At 40.1% G+C, this 18,055-nt stretch overlaps 1 protein-coding gene across 7 annotated transcripts in view; it reads right to left on the bottom strand.

The window, feature by feature from the left end:
- ATXN2 (ataxin 2) overlaps positions 1-13,370 on the bottom strand; it is a 125,958-nt gene extending 112,588 nt beyond the window's left edge. For 4 of the 7 annotated variants that reach the window (XM_057491881.1, XM_036929420.2, XM_036929419.2 and 1 more), the window contains exon 1: positions 12,865-13,369. In XM_057491881.1, coding sequence (XP_057347864.1) covers positions 12,865-13,058 — 194 coding nt within the window. In that variant the 5' untranslated portion in view covers positions 13,059-13,369. Of the gene's footprint in view, positions 1-12,864 lie in introns of all 7 variants that reach the window. The other 3 variants (XM_036929422.2, XM_057491882.1, XM_057491883.1) reach the window with 2 other exon arrangements.
- Positions 13,371-18,055: the final 4,685 nt, after the last annotated feature.

Genomic DNA, 18,055 nt, shown 5'->3' with positions numbered 1-18,055 from the left:
CCATGTAAAACTTGTTCATTATGCTTCAGAAGACTGGAGACTGTTGAGAATTAGGCTTGGGGTTGATTAATGATTGTGCATTGAGTCCCCTAATTTTATTGTTGTTAACAACCATATGATCAATAAATATGAGAGATGCCCTCTCAAAAAAAATAAAAAATAAAAATAAAAATAAAATAAAATAAAAAAGTTTGCCAGCCCCAGGGTTAGATGATGGAAAGCCTCGAAGGTAAGCAGAACCTCAGACTTCGGAACAGGGTGATTTTGAGCCAGAGGGGTGACCCAACAACAGAGGGGTGACCCAACAGAAACAGAGTTTAAGTCTAATAGCAAAACTTAGGCTAGGTTAAACTGGTGGGCAAAATTAATGTGTTGAGTAATTAAGAATAAAATGTATGATTGCCTGAAATGATTGCTTGGCCCATACTAATAACTGCAGAACAACCAGGAATTTCCCTAAAGCTACAGAGGTAAAAAATCACTTCAACTATTTAATCCCTTCTTTTTGGAGCACTAATGTGTGCTGAAGTGTGTCATTCTAGCCTCAGGGGTAACATGACTAAGACAGGGAGAGTGAAGAAGTGGGCTCTGCACTCTAATTTTCTTATAGAAACATTGAAGTGGTGTTTGGGTTCTTAGATCAAGCCACAAACACCCATGATTTGGTGCAACACTACTTAGTTCAAATTATTTATGGGTTATACAATTGACTTTCTGATAAAATAAGCAAATGGAGAAAACTAACCAGTATTATAACATTATTTCTAAATTTTAAAACAAAAATCATAACTTTTGAATCCAGACTCATTTATAAATAGAACTGCCAGGACTAAGGCATGGGTAATTGAAGCCATTTTATGGCTAACAATAACTTAACTATGCTCTTCATTGATTTTTATCGGTTTTTGTTTTGTCATAGAGCTAAACTAGAAGCAGTGGAGCAGTTATGAAAAGCAAAAGCTTTCAAGTCTTACAAGGTTAGAATCTCAGCTTCTTCACTTTCTAGCTCTTTGACCTTGGGCAAATTCCTTAATTTCTCTAAACTATCACTTCCTCATCTGTAAAACAGACATGGCACTACCAACCTGACAGGCTGGGCTGTTATAAGGATTAAAAGATATATAAGCAAGGCACTTAGCACGGTTCTTCAAACCTAATAGGCACACAATAAATAGTAACTACTATTATATAAATAGAAAGTTCTCCATAAACTACTTTCACATCACAAACCAAACTTTTTTTTTTTTTTCCCAGAAAACCTGCAACTACCACTTGGCTCAGAAATGCTAGTTTTTTCCTGGTATGTCTTACATAGGAAAAATAATTTCTATAATCAATAGGGATTCTCATTTAGTCTCTCACCTTTTAGACTGGGTCAAAATATGCAGACTTCCTATAACATTTATAGACTATGACTCACTAAATTCCATATCTGTCACAAAAGCAAATTCCACATTTTCTTCTCTCTCTCATCCTAAGAAGCCTATTGAAGAACCTTTCTTCATCCACTGAAACTAGAGACTCAAGTTCCTGGTCAATTACAAACAGATTGTAACATTCTTTAAATCCATCACCAGTTCTCTTCTCACTTGCAAAGAACTTCTAAGAAATCCTAAAGACAACAGCAAGTCACTCCATCTCTGTGTTTTCTAGCTGAGTAAATTTAAACAGGTCTCTTAGTCTCTCTGGGCCTTAGGCTTCCTCATGGATAAAATGGGACAGGACAGCAGCTATCTAATAGGATTGTGTGATAATCAAGAAAGGAAATGTGTGCACGTGTGTGTGCGCGCGCGTGTGTGTACACGTACCAGCAGAATAGGAAGCTTATGGTGAATTCCACTCAAAATCTTGTCATCTCTTTTTCAATTACAACCCTAATCGGCTTTCACAAGCTGAGACCAGAAGGCTTCTCAAACATACTGATTTCTGTGACTATCTAGCAGCTGTCCCTAAAGCAGTAAAAGGAATAAGACCTTGGTAACATACTAGACTACTCATAAAAGGGCCTTTTGTCAAATGAAAAAGTTAGTTTTTCTTCCCTCATCTAAGACTTCCTTCCAATATTTCATATGATGGGAGCAAATAATCACAACTCAAATATATCATGAGGTAGGTAGGGGCAGTTTCAACTTTCTGCCTTGTCTTCCTCCCACCAGCATGTAAATAAACTGCACGTAGGGAGAAACCTCATCTCACTTGTTCACTATTGTATCCCCTCAGGCAAAAATGAGGTATTCAAAATACAAAAAATAAAGTTTAACTATGGTATGCCTATAAAATAAATGCCATGCTCTTTTTGCGATGGCAGCTTTCTTGGCAGAGCAATTCATCTGCTAATTATGAAACCAAAGCTCATATAGTCAATAAATAATTTACCACTTACTAAGTGTGCAAAATTATACAAGGACCATGTCCCTGTCCTCAAGATGCCCTCCATTTACAAGGAAAGCAATACAAATACAGAAGTTCTTTTACTTCCAAACCAGTTAGAGCCCAAATAATTTCTTGTTACCAAAGATAATAAACAAATGGAAAATTAGTACATGAAAAGATGTTCACTATCATTAGGCATTAAGGAAATGTAATTCAAACCACAATGAAATACCACTAACACAGCCAAAATGGCTGAAATAAAAGACTAACATACAAAGTGTTGCCAAGGAAACAGAGCAGTTAGAAATCTCATACACTACTGAGGAGAATACAAAATAGTAGTCAATTTAGCACACAGTTCGGCAATTACTTTTAAAATTAAGTAACACTTGCCATACAAATCAACGATCCTATTTCTATGTATTTAACCGAGAGATGAAATTGTTACCACCACACAAAACCTGTAAATACTCACAGCTGCTTTACTAATAACAGCCAAAAACTGCTAACAACTTAAATGTCCATCACTTGATGAACTAACTGTGCTACATGCATACAATGGAATTCTATTCAGCAATAAAGAGGAAGAAACCACTGATACATACAGTAACATGAACGACTTTCAAAACGTTATGCCATGTGAGATAAGCCCATCACAGAAGGCTGCATACTGTATGATTCCATATATATGACTTCTACAAAAGACAAACTATGGTGACAGGAAAAAGATCAGTGATTAAGAGGGCAGGAGGAAGGAGAGTGACTGAAAAGAGGCACAGGCAAACTTTATGGGGTAACACTGTGATTGTGGTGGTGGCTATATGACCTCATGTTTGTCAAAACCCAAGAACTGTATGCTTTATGTAAATTGTACGTCAATATATCTAATTAAAACACAATCTGTAACAGTAAGGAATAACCATCTAGCAATTTGAGCTAATCACAGTGCACTGAGCAATGAAATTTTAGAAGTCTCTTCTCTATATCTATGTGTTCCTAAGTCCAAAATGGACAGGAGGTGAATTTGAAGCTTACAGACCAATATCTAAACATTCTGCTGGGCATCTTTTCCCAAAAGATGACCTTCTCTTAATAATCTTCTTCAGGATACACCTTAGATCCTTTATTGAATGGATAGTGAACCTGTCGCACTGTCTGTAGGTTTCAGCAGTAGCACTTCAACTACTTGAGCCTTTTCCCAAACGAACACTTTTACCTACAAACTTCCAAGTTTTCCCATTTCATCCATTAATTCTCTTTATCTTTTGCTGATCATTACTGACTAAACAGTACATTTTGCTCTCTGTCCTTCAGAATAATTGTCCTATTCTAAGCCATCATTTCCCTACTGCTTAAAATTTTTTTCAATCTCTCATTTCTGTAATTAAACACTTTCTTCTAACTGGCACTGTCAATACTCACTGCTGCAGGTCTTTTTGAAAATAGCTCTAAAAACAATAAACTAAGCTCAATCATAGTAAACACACAGAGCACTTAAAAACAACAAGGATGGCTTTCTTTGAAATGACCATAAACAAACCCCCACCCCTACCCCTGCAAAAAGGGCCATCTGTTAGTGGGGTTAACCCACTTTTCTTCTGAAGTATAGCTTTGCTCTTATGTGACTCCATCCTAAGAATAAAACTTGTAAGAGGGGGAGCCACTGCACTTAAAAACAAGGCACTGTGCACTGAATGTCACAGAAATGACACCTGCCAAAAAATAGAGAACAGAAGAAGTCATTTCCTAGGGTAAACTGTGCAAGAGACAATCTGGGCTAAGCCTCTGAAGATCTAAGTTTAAGAGGACAAGATAACTAGACTGATTTATGCTAGAGAATACAGTGTGCACAGTCTGTGGAGGGACTTGACTACTAGGCTGAATATTGAGTCAGCTAGTAATAACAGCCAGCCCCCAAAAGTTTCTCAATAGAAAGGGAATAGAGTAGAAGTTGTTTTGAGGAGATTCTTATGGCTATAAAATGTGTAGGAAGTATTTGGACATGGAGCAACCAATCAAGAGGCTTGCTTTTAATTCCAGTCAGCAAATACCCTCTGATGCCCATCAAAGAAAGATTCACCCCACCTCCTCTAAAGTCAAATGAAATCTCAAAATCTTCTACATAACATTCCAAACAATCAGGATTGGCATATAAGGTAAAATCTATTTGCCCTCTAGGTTAAGAATTCACAACGTAACAGCCACAAAGGAAAGAAATGCCTGCTAGAAACACTACAGATGAACTTCATTTAGGATTCAAGTCCCTAAGGACTAAAGAGACACTACAGTCTTCCACTTGGAATGTGATATAAAACAAAAAATAGCAGGTAGAGTTTCCGTGAAGTTAAACACTTAGAAAATGAATTTTTTTTCTGGTTAGGAGGATCTTTTCTGAGATCACCAAATATCAAATTCTGAGAACAAGTCTTAAGAAATGTTATGTTAGAAAGAAAAGGGAACAACATTCTAAAGCCAGCTATGCAGCCAGCCAGTGATGGAAGAACTTAGGCAAGTAATATCCATGGCCTGAGTTTCCTTACCCACGAAGAGAATGAGATCTAAAAACCCACTAGAACTACTTCCAACTCCAAATGTGTATGAAGGGCTTACCACGTGCCAAAAGTGAAATGGAACAAAATTTAGTATCTCATTTTTTAAAGGAAGGTATTATCTTCGCCTTCTGATATATACTGAGCCTGAGAGTGAGTTTAACAGAAATTGAGCTTGAGAGTGAGGGACTTGACCACTCATTCATTCAAACATCTGACCAATTACTAAGTGCCAAACACTGTTCTGGGAGACTGTGACACAGTAGTGAACAAGATTAAGTGCCTGCCCTCACAGAGCTTAAATTCTAGTTACTAAGAGATGAACCCCGATTCTAGCCTAAACTGGGCTTACCAGATGAACTAAAGGATGCCCAGTTAAATTCGAACTTCAGAGATTAACAGTAATTTTGTCCCATATAATCTGGAACATACTTATACTAAAAAATTAGTCACTGTTTATCAGAAATGCAAATTTAGCTGGGCATCCTGTATTTTTATTTGCTGAATCTGGCAATCCTAGCCTAGACTTAGCTGCAAAAACTTTCCTCAATCCTTTTACTGCACTTCAGTGACCACAAATCAGTGACTCCGACAATGAAAAATTAGACTTTACAATGCAATGCAGTATATATACATTAACTGAAACAGAAGTTCCTTAAAACAATTCCTACCCTTAACAATGCAATGCCATCTAGTATCTTCTATTCTTTTCCTTTTTCCTAATAATGCTTGTCACGACCCACTAAAGTGGTTTTACAAAATCTAGTAAGGGGTCATGACCTACATGAAAAATACTTCCGTGAAAGCTATGAAAAACAATTTACCATTGTCTTATTACTCACCATTATGAGCACATCAGTTAAGTACACTGTGCTATAAAATAGTAACACCTCTGGGGTCTACTAAGGCACAGAGCTATAAATTGATGGTCAAACTCCCAGGATGGTATACTTTTTGAGCCCCCGTGTCTGTTTTTTATAATTTCCCAATCTTAATTTTCTACCACACTATTATTTCTCATTGTTGTAAATATGTTTGTCTCTTAACATTTTACCTTCTTACTTGCGGGCAATCTGTAAATCAAAAAAGCATGCAACACAGAACCATGCGTAAAGTAAAATCAGATAAACTGAAGGAGGCCCGGAAGAGCTCCCCATTTTCTGTTACCTGCATAAGCTTCAGTGCAAAGACCTTAAGTCTTTGATTTTGAAGTGTTTTTCAAGAATTATTGAGTTAACTATACAAGGTCCACAAAACCAATTTATGAGCTCCAAAAGAAAAATGCATGTTTTGCTTAAAAAAAAGTCTTTTCCTTCTTAAACTAAAACTATAATCAAGATTAATCTTGACTATTTCAAAGATTATTATCAAGAATTTTTTTAGTATACAATTTATGAAAAGCAGTATGAACATCAAGTGGGGATCAAAACTATTTAACCATTAACAACACTGTTAAGATAAAGCCTCTCAAGGTAATACTTTCAAGAAGACAAAATTCTAAAGTTCTGATACACTTAATAAAATTAAGTTGCATTCACTTATAATTACATGGCAGACAAGACTCAGACCACAAACTGATGGGATTTACAAAGACTGTTATAGAATACCATTTACCTGTTTCCCAAAATGCAGCTAGCTATTAATCATGGCATGAAATTGGCATTTTATAGCCACTTGACAGTATTTGTACTTCAAGGCTTAAACTATAAGCAATCTACGTAAGAATGTTTTTTAAAGAAAATTTCAGATTTTCACATGAACACAACTGCAAATAATTTTCAGCAAAATCTAAGGTTAATAGTTGAGGCAAATTGTTAGAAACAACCCAGATGCTTAACAATATACAATATACTAAACTACAAAAGATAACAAAACCAAGGACTTAACATGTAAGTAGATTTCACACCACACATGTACAAAATTACATGTTTTTAAAAAGATAACAAAATACACCTCTTATTTTTAGTGAGCCAAACCTCAAGGCTACAAAAAAGATATCCTGAAGAGCAAGGACAGTCTATGGTTGTGTATTCTTTAAAATACACATCATGATCTTGTTTATGTCTGTGTCTGCGTTTATTTAAAGAGTGGGATGTAATAAAATTCTACAAATATGCTGCTTTGGGCAAGTCCTCTAACCTCTCAAAGCTTAGGTTTTTTTTTTTCCCCCTTCTATTTTAAAGATTTTCTGTTATTTGTTCATGCTCTAACATTCTACTTTTAAAGGGGAAAAGTACTTTAAAAGACGCTACACAGCGTTCAATCCAAAACAGCATGTACCATGTGATCCCGTTTTGTTTAACATACACATATGTGTATGTTCACAAAGAGTCTGCAAAGATGAACCCCAAATTTCCTTATCTCAAAAGAAAGATTTTGAACAATCATAATCTTAAAGATACTTGGGCTTCTGAGGAAGGGTTTTTGATTCTCTTCATTCTTTTCTACAATGAGTATTTAAAACTGGTTTTCAGATTATCAGAGACACAACTTACAAATATAAATGAGGCAGTATTTAAAGACTATCTTCAGTTGATTAATTTCAAGAATAAATCTGGACAGTTTCAAGCACATCTCTTTTCTCTATTATACTGTAAGCAACTGAAGATCACAGACCACGTTCTATACATGTCTATATGCCCCAAAGCACTAAATTTTGTATCACACGATATATATGTGAATGACAAAATCTCTTTATCTATTGATATTTTAAATAGCAGGAAAGCAGTGTAGGACATGACTGTCTACAAAACTGCAACTGTCTGCTGCTTTTTCAAGCACCTTAATGGAGAATAGTGCTCTATGTAAAATGTTTGTCTTCAAAAGCAAAAGAAATTCTTGAGCAGAAAAATCAACTTTATAAAGATATCAAAAAAAAATTAAGATATAGCTCAACCTACTTCCAATCATAAATTAGGCTAGTAAAGGTTATTGATTCAAAACTATCTACATTACAAATTCTAGATTTTGCTGCTACCACCTTTCAATGGCTTGATACCATCTTCATACTCAATGATGAGTACATTTTCTACTAAAAGCATTCCTATTTTGAAGTCCATCTAACATCTAAGGAGATAAAAAGACCTCAGAGAAGAGCATTCTACTTTTATTTCAGTAACACACTTGCTAAAAAGACCATCGTATCAACCTCCTAAAATCTTAGTATGGTTAACAGTTACAGATGACCCAGATATGCTTCCCCACCTCCACCAAAAAAAACAACCCACCAAATACTTTCACTTAAAAAGATAAAAGTAGCAGGTAGGACTGTTGATATACCCTATTTACATCTCCACCGACTGTTATCACAGTCATTTCAAATATCTACAAAAACGGGGTTTTGTTTAGACTCAACTACAATCTAGCCAAACAAAAAATTACAATTCTAAGAAAAAAATCTTCTAAACATTTAAAATCCAAGGTATAAAAACACATTTTGCTATGGTGAAAGTAAGTTGTAATACTTAGGTATTTAGGACAAAAGAAACCTCCTATAAGTCAAAACATATGGCTATTAAATAGCTCTAAGAGTTAACATGCCCCTCTCCCCTGTGTAAAATGATAATTCTCTAATTAGAGAAACAGAAAATACAAGTTTACATTTAACCAAAAAAGGAAAGCTTGACTAATAGCCATGAATGTTCTGACTTTTCAAAATGCAGAATCTTTAGGCAAGTATAGGCTTTGACAAAGATAAGCAATCTGATGTAGATTTTTGCCCAATCCTAAAAAGTATATTTTCTCTAAGTACCTGGAATGTAAGTTAAACTAACCAAAGTAAATTAAACACAATAGAAAACCAAAAAGGTACTTTTTTAACAGCTACCTGTTTATGTCTAATGACCTAAATGTCAACTAACTTTCTTGGTTCAACTTCTAATTTGGTTATTATCAATACCCATATAAAACAATGATTAACAAAGGATGATGCAGTTTAAACCTTACAAATTACAAATGCGGCCATTAAGGCTAATTAATCTAGATAAAAAGCAAACCACTAACTACATCACCTTCTACTTTTTGCTGAAATGTTACCTTCTCAAAGGCTTCCTCTAACCCATTTAAATTTGCATCCCACTCCCTTACCCCACAGTCCATATTATGTATACCCTTAATCCCCTCTCCTCTAATACCATAGCTCTTACCTACATTATAGTTTGCTAATCTAATGGCTTTTTGGTTCATCACTCTAGAAGTAAACACCAGGAGGGCAGCTATCTTTGTTTTATTCATGAATACATCCCAAGCACCTACATCTGCTTTGTACATGGACTTTTCAATAAATTTATGTGTTGAATGACTAGATTTTTCTAGATTCTTCTAGAAGATATCTGATTTAAAAAGATGAAATGAACATCTCACTGATATTTAAATGTATGATGAACATTACACTAAAGTGCAGCATTAATTTCTAAGTTGCAATGCCTTAAGAGAAAGAAGCAATAAAAGTACTAAGCTGAAAATTACTAAATAATTTTAAGTAATAATCTCTAAATAAAAATTTTATTTACACTCAATCCTATATCCAAAGAAATACTAATGTTATATTATTTAGAATTGGTAATAGGGTAATAGAATTGTAACCTACTGTTTTTTTTTTAATGGTAAAGGGAATGTGGAGGCGAAGAGATATGGGTATCTGGTAATTCCCATTAGTGCCATGAAATTACATAAAAGTTAACAGAAATAACTTGTCAAAGGCTAGGAGCAAATTAAAAATACTTATAGATGAATGAGGGAAGTTATCAAAAAAAAAAAAAAACAAACCAGACCAAAACAAACCACCAAAAGCCTTAGAACAAGTTCAAGACTTTCATTCCTTTACTGATTCAGAAGTATCAGCACGATAAACCATGTATCCTCATTACCGCTACCAGTTAGTTTTCAAAGCACCTTCACCTATATGATTTCATTAAATCCTCAGAGAAACAAATTCAAATATAAATGAGGTAACTAACAAAAGTACTTAATAATGAATGCACTTGATGGTAAATGCAACTTTTCCCTTGAAAAGCCCTACAGAGTTTGACAAACTACCAAGGAACCATTCTATAGAAGCACCACCTTCTTGGCATTGGAAACCAATACAAGTCTTAGGAAGAGTAGTATGGCACAGCTAGTAAGAACCATTAAAAATCTTGAAGCCCTTTGACCTAGAAAAACCACTCCTGGGAACTTTCCCTAAGGAAATAATTACACTGAAGCAAAAAGCTGTTAAGTTTAAAAGGTGTTCACTACACCACTATCCGTAACAGCCAAAATATTTGGAAGCCCAAATTCTAACAATAGAATGGTTAAGCAGAAACCCCCGAAAAGTCTGTAATACAGTGTTAAAGGAGAAAAAAGGTGAGCACAAAATAACATAACACAATCACTAAAACTACATAGAAATTATGGGTAAAAGGCAAAAAGAGTAACTGGATTAAGATAAAATGTGTCCAAACTTTAACGTTGTGGTTAACTGTTCTAAGACAAAATAGCCACCTTCTAAAATGTGTATGAAAACTGAGGACAAAGGTTTTGAAAGCCATGAAAATCCACTATATTCAAAAAAAGTCAAATATGATGAAATACTAATTAAAGCAGACATATTGATTTCTAGACTTTCAAGAATATTTTGCTAACTCTAAACCCAATGCTGCATCTTCTTTCTTCACCCTTGGTCCCAGAAGCTTATTTCAACTGCTGATACCATAAACATAAATGAGGAAACCCTAGAAATTTTAACTGGTTTACAAAGAACCCAGTTAACAGTGACTCAAAATTGAAAGGAATTCTACCAGTACATTAACTGAAGAGCAGTACAAAAATTAAATTTCACATATGATCCTAACACATTAAAACATCACACATTTATCAGAAAGAATAAGGGCCACAATTTATGCAAGTAAAAGAATTTAAGCAAGGAGGAATCTAAATTAATCCGAAATATTTTTGAAGCCTCAAGGAACAAAAAAAGATCTGTAGTACTAAGACGTTTCAAATATTTTTGATCACTCAAGCCACTCTGAAACAAATTCATTACAATTTTAAGCTTGACGAGAGCCCCTGCAACTTAAAAGCTTCTTTTAAAATTATCTGAACAGTATGTAAGTTATGTATGTTGAATATGTCTGCCAGATTTCTATCTGACACATATGGGAAAAACAGTAGTAAAAATTATATTTAAAGTTTTTCCATTTTTTCACAGTGGATGCCAATGAAAAGGGGAAACTGAAATTACGGAATCCCAAGTGGAATGAGCTGTGAAAATAAGCACTTCATTTAAACTAGTTTGATCACGTAGCTTTTGTAGTAGGTACTTCAGAGAAGAGGGAAACTGTCTGGGAGTTGGGGTGAGGGGGTAAGGTAAAAGTCAAAAAACTAAAGTCCCCCGCCCCGCTGAAGACAAAGTCCTTAAAAATCAGCTCTGATTCATCTTGACGGTTAACCACTCCTGACATAATGAAAATTCTTCGGAAAAGGATTGCTGAAAATCTGTTTTCAAAAAGAAAACTCAGTGCATTAAAAAATAATAATAATGAAGAAAATCCCCTAAATCCCACCTTCTGAAGCCCAGAATGTGCATTTAAAAAGGACCCTCGTCACCGACCTGCCAATCCCGGTAGACCTAAGGGAGACGACGCTGTGCCGGCAACACGGATGGGCTCGGCGCACCGGGGAAATGGACTTGCGTGCCCTTGGTGAGCTCTGGCGGCACTCCCCAAGTTAAGGACACTGGCCACAATGGAATGGAGTCTACTGACATTTGCTGCCCCGTTTGAACACTAAGCATTTTCTTAGTTTGTGAAATACGAACTGACAGCTACCCCCTCCCCACCCCCAACAGGCCTTTCCGCACAAACACACCCTCCAGAGTCAGACCCGGTTAGATGAGAACACAAGGCAAACCTACGTTATGGGGATAAGAGGAGAGACAGCGAAAGCAAACACCGCGCTTCTGCCTTCAAGAATCCCACCATGTCCCCTACTGCAAACCCTCTACCCTCAAAATTTCAAAAACTGGGGCGGGGATTGGGAAAAAATGCGCAGCGTGCCCGCTCCCTGCCACCACCACCAACCCTGTTATGTCCCCAGTCCGGCCTGGGCTTCTGACGCAGGCCTGGGTCCGGCACTCGCCCACCACTATTCAAAGGCGCCTTCTCCACTGCCTCGGAACAGCATTGCGGATTGGCCACCACCCGCACCGGAGAGGCCCAGCGAGGGAAGGAGGGAGGCCAGGAGGGGGGTGGGGAGGACGCGACGCTCCGGGAGCCTGCACAGACCCCAGCGATTCCGAAGGAGTTCTGGAGTCCCCGTCGTCGCTTAGATTTAAATGGAGGGGTGCGGGTGGGGATCCTGCCCACCCACTTGAACCAGGCCCTCCGATCTTTCCGAGGCAGGGCGGTGGGTGGTTAAGGACACTGGACAGACCTTAATGATGCCAGATGAGCCCTGTGGCTTCCCCTTTAATGAGCAGGGGGGAACGCTGCCCTAACTTTCCCCCTCCCTCGTTCCCCATAGGAGGTGTTGGCAAGTTTCAAGAGACGGAACCACAACCTGAAGCCCTTTCCACGCTAACATTTCAACTGCCCAAGCATCCCCCCGCCCCCATTGGGGCCAAGGAGGCTAAAAGACGACGGAACAGGGGCTGACAATTGTTGAGACCCGAGAACCCCTCCCAAACACTTAACGGAGAGGGGGAGCTGGCCCAGGCCTTCCATCTTGACCGTTTGGAGGAGGGGGTGGGGATGCTGCAGAAGGCTGGCCACGGCCTGACATTACCGGAGGGAGACCGCGGCGCCCCCACCCAAACCCCTGCGCTTCATACCGAGGAGGGCGTCCCACCCCCACTGCGGGTCCCCAGCCCACCCAAAGCCCGCGGGTCACGGGGCGGGACGGCGGGGCGGGCCGCGGGAGAGGGGGACGCGAGGCCGAGCAGGGGCCGGGGCCCGACACCCACCTGCCCAGGCCGGGCCGCCCGCCGCCTGCGCTCACCGCCGCCGCCGAGGAGGAGGAAGCCGCGGCCGAGGACGACGAGACTGTGGACGAGGGCTGCGGTGGCGCGGCGGCGGGCGGCGTGAGAAGGCCGCCGCCGCCGGGCTTACGGGCACTGGCGGCTGCGGGCTGCGGCTGTTGCTGGGGCTTCAGCGACATGGTGAGGGGCCCATACACCGGCCTGCACGCCGCGCGGGGACAACCGGGAGCCGGGGGCGCCGAGGAGACGCGGGAGCGCAGCGAGGACGCGCGGGCGCCGAGCGGGGAGGCGCGGGCTGGCGCGGCCGGGGGGGCGCCCGGGCCTGCGAGGGGGAGGACGATGACCACGAAGGGGCGGGGAGGCCTGGTGAAACCGAGGAGTCGCCGGGAGCCGGGCCGGGACACGCCACCGCCGTTGCTGTTGCTACCAAAACAGTCTGAGGCGGAGGGTGGCGAGCGCTGCCCGGAGGGAGGGGGGCCGGGGCCGGGCGGGGGAGGGGCGGCGGAGTGATACGGGCCCGGGGCCGCGCCGCCGCCGCCCCGCCCGCTCCGCCGCGCCGGCCGCGGGAGCGAGCGCCGCCCGGGCCAACTGGTCGCTGCAAAGCGGTGAGGCTCGATGGCCGTTCTGGGGCCCCGAGGTGCAGCGGCCGCCGAGCGCATCGGGGTCAGGGCACGCAGAGGTGCCGCGTGGCGAGGCCGGGAAGAAGCGGAGGTGCAGGGACTGGGACTCTTTACCGGAAGTCGGAAGGGTCGGACGGAAGCAGAACGTGAGGCGACCCCGGGGCTGGGAGGGACACGTGAGGAGCGGGCGCCGCGCTGGGACGCTTTCGCGGGGGTCGGGTGAGGGCCCAGCGGCCGGCCCTGCCCGGGTCCGCCCTCCTCGAGGCGGGCCTGCCCTTCGTAGAGGGCGTGTCTGTCTTCGCCTGCGAGGCCGGCCTAGAATAGCGGGCGGGGGGAAGCGTTTCTTCCCTGCACCCCCGCCCCCAGTATTCTTTTATCGTTCTCAGGCTGCTAGGAGAGCCGGTGTTTGCCCCGACCTGATGCAGCCTAGAGAAAAGATTGCGAGCGTCTTCAGGGCGGAGACTGTGTCTTGCTGAGTATGCAGCACCTCGAACACCAGCATCCCGTAGTTTCCCACGTAGCCTTAGCACCTGGCACACAGTAGGCTCTCACTGTGTCACTGGGTATCTCAAAGGCCAGCCGGCCTTTTTTTCCCTGCCAGGACTAACAGGGTTGGAATCAGCAACCTCCCGAGGCCGCCCACATCTGGTTCCCTTTTCCCCACTTCTTCCATTCCGGCAACAGAGTAACTAGAAAATTCTTTGGGGTGTCTGACCTTCAGTTGAACCCATTTTCCCTCACTTGAACTTCTTTTTCCTCATTCAAGAGTTCAAAAGGAAATGCACTTGATTGGTAGAGCTATGGATAATGGGGTCTCCCGCGGTGGAGACAGAACAGACCTCGCAAGAATGTGCGAACTTTAGACCTTGGCCCCTTCGGAAGTTTTACTTTAACTTAGGTTGCTAGCCAGCACAGTAGTCTGTTTTTTAAATGTGTTGCAATTAAACTGCAAGCAAGTAGATCAGTTTTTTTTTTTTACAGTGTAGAATCTACTTCTTTTTTAAGTGAAATTACTTCTGGAAATGATTGGGGAAAACCCCCAAATCTCCCTTCAATCTCCCAGAATTGTCAGGTAAAGGTAAACACACATAAAATCTTCGAGACTGATTAAGCTGTGAGCCACCAGCAACCAAATTTAATCCAGATAGACAGTCCAGGTAAAAATGATCATTATTTTCTGCAAACACTAGTACCTTGGTTTCCCACCTGAGGTAAAAAGGTTGATGAAAAAAAGGGTAGTATTCTTTTAAATCAACAGTTGCAAAATTCTTTAAAAATTAATCCAAAGGAAACTTGAGACTGAAAAATCAGGGGGAAAAAAATAGAAGGACCATAGTAGAAATATAGTCAAATTTCTTTCATTTAATGATTTGACATCCATATCTGGGACCAAGGTCTTGGAATTCAATCTTAGGCCAAATTCCAGACAGATGGGAAGAAAAGGAAACAGAATAAGATGGCCTGAAGCTGACATAGCTGAACTTGATTTCACTTAAACTGAAAAAGCTCCTGTTTTCACCCACGATCATTGGAAATATATTTAAAGATTTATTGAGGTGTAATTTACATATTATGAAATTAACATATTTGTATACAACTCAGTGATTCTCAGTGAATTTACAGAATTATGCAACCATAACCACTGATTTTGAAACATTTCTTTCACCCCAAAAGCTTCCATCATACCCATTTGCTGTTACTTCTTATTCTCATTTCCAGCCCCAGGAATCCACTAATCTACTTTCTGTCTCAATAGATTTATGTATTCTGGACATCTCATCATAAATGGAATCTTACAATGGATGGTCTTTGCCTTTTTTTCACTTTGCATCATCTTTTAGGTTTATCCCTGTTGTACCATGGATCAGTGTTTTCATTCCTTATTATCACTGAGTAGTATTCCATTGTATGGATATACCACCATTTGTTGTATATCTTCTTACAAGTTAGTGAACATTTATACTGTTTAAAATTCTTGGCTGTTATGAATAATGCCACTATGATATTTATAAGTATGTTTTCATGTGGATATATGTTTTCACTTCTCTTGAGTAAATGCCTAGTAATGCCTAGTAATTGACTGGTATGGTAAATTTATATTTAACATTTTAAAGATACCATCAAACTCTTTTCCAAAGTAACTGTGCTATTTTACATCTATCTACAACTGGAATGCTTGAGGTTTTATCACTAAAAATTGATTTCTGCTTTTATATTAAAATGGAAACCAAGAGAGCCTCTACTGCTGATTCTATTATATACATCCCCCTTTTTCCTTTGGGGAATGGAAGATCACTGAAAACCAAGGAATATCTCTTACTGCAAACCCTTCATCTGAATTCTAGACCTCTGAAGATGTGGCTATTTAACAGCAACTGTGATGTCAAAGGGCTTTAACTTTAAGTGGAAATGTCAGGACTATGCATCTGAACACAGAATTTGATGGTGGCAGCCTTTAAGATGACCCCATATGATCCTTTTCTCCTGCTGTTGAGACCACTTGAAATCCCCACAAGTTGAATATGAGCTGAATGTGGTGTCTCCTGCCTTTAACAAAAAGAAAAATATATCGGTTTTCACTTCCAAGATTAGGTTACAGAAAGACTGTGGCTTTTGTTTTGGATTGCCCTCACCTGCTTTGAAGAAAGCTAGATGCCATGTTGTGAGCTGCCCTATGAAGAAACCCATATGGCAAGAAACTGATGTCTCCAACCATAGCAATGAGGACCTAGTGGCTGCCAACAGCCATGTGAGTGAGCCTGGAAGCAGACCACCCCCAGTCAAGCTTTGATATGGCCCAACCCTGGTGGAAGCACCTTAATAGGCTCTGTTAGATACCCTAAAATAGAGATGCTAGACTAAGCTACACCAGATTCCTAACCCTTTCAGGCAGTAAATTTTCAGTCAGTAATTTATATTGAGTCAGTAAATTAAGTGCATTTCCTGTGATTTCCATGTGCATCCAGATTTCTTGAAAGACAAATGCTGAAGCCAGGAACTAATATCAGTGGAAGTTAAATTTGTTAATGCTTTCCACCTACCCCAAATGATTTTCACTTGAAGTGAAAATCAGCCACTTAAACAAAAACAAGTGTCATGGGAAAATTGTCATTAAAAACAATGAAGAATGTTGTCCTGAAAGAGTTCTGATATCAACAAGTATTGCTAAAATTTAAACTTCAGGATCAGCTGTGGCCATTTCAACAACTATTTCAGAAATGAAAAAAGTATTAAATGAGAAACCATATCGAGAAAGTCCTCAAACCTTGGGAATCTAGTTCTATGGATTCTATGCTTGCTTTCTGATTTTCAGTGACCCTTCACTGAGCCACATAGCCCTTTACTTGTCATCACTTCAATGACTAATCAAGTCTGCGGATTTGGGGAAGAAAAACTGATGTACAGCCATCCAAAGGAAAATGCAAGGAGTGATTTGCTATCAGTACAGCATCACACATCAGATGATTTAGTATTTCAAGCAATTCATTTTTCTGCAATCATTTCTTTTCAGCTCTCTTCATTTGATCATGTTTAATGTATGATGATGATACATTATTCACTCAATACTCTTGATTTCACTTTCAAAAGCATGGAAATTAATCCAAAACAAAGTAACATGTATCCCCCCCCCCAAAAAAAAATCCATCCTCTTGAAGTTTGCATAGTCCAATCCTCATTTTAAAAAAGAGAACAGATGTAATTTCAAAAATAGGACCATGGCTAATTAAACCAGTGTTTTTTTCTAACCATGGTTACTCAGAATTCTTAGAGGCTAATCTATTTGTAGACACTCCAGGAATCCCAAAAGGCTAAAGGCAATAAAAAGAAAGGGAGAGAAAGAGAAAGTCTATGGTGTGGGGTGGTACCAGGAGTGCACTATTTATACACCTTGTGTGCAAAGTAACAACTTTCCCATAGTTTTGAAAAAACAAGGGGTGTGGCAAAATAGTAGGGAACACAGCAACATTATTTGAAAAGCTTTTAAATGAGCCATTTCTTCTACACAAGTACATTTCTGGTGGTTAAGTTGCACATTTTGTTTTACCTTATAGGACAGAATAATGATGCAGTGATATTCACAAGGCAAAAGATGGAGGCCCGCTGAAATAGACATAGAAGAAAGAATTCTTTATTTTGAATTGAAAATGCTTGTGCTGTGGAGAGCCAGAAATTTAAAGAAACTCAGCCTTTGTTTCTCCTCATTCTCCCCTTTTGTTTTCATTCACCCCCTTCTTTGGTGAATTTTGTAGGCAGCCTGTTGTTTCAGGGGCCACAGATTTATGGAAAGCCAGAGATCTGAATGCACCATTTGGAGAATGCAGAAGGGGATTTAAAATGGATGTGTGTGGCACCAGTGACAGCTGAACTGGCTGTTAACATAGGATCTTGTTAAGTTTGCTACAGAATACCAGAAGCCCAGCAATGGCACCCCAGAGGGATCAGACTTGTACTAATACTAACATTGCCGAACCGTGATCTTAGAATAGGGACTTGGATTCTTGTTCCAGAGTGGACTCCAGTATGGGCTTAACAATACTGTCTTACTTCAGCCTGCA

Source organism: Manis pentadactyla, chromosome 14 (assembly GCF_030020395.1).
Source record: "Manis pentadactyla isolate mManPen7 chromosome 14, mManPen7.hap1, whole genome shotgun sequence".
NCBI lineage: Eukaryota > Metazoa > Chordata > Mammalia > Pholidota > Manidae > Manis > Manis pentadactyla.
Note: the sequence above shows the minus strand (reverse complement) of the source record. Positions and strands in the feature narration are given on the sequence as shown.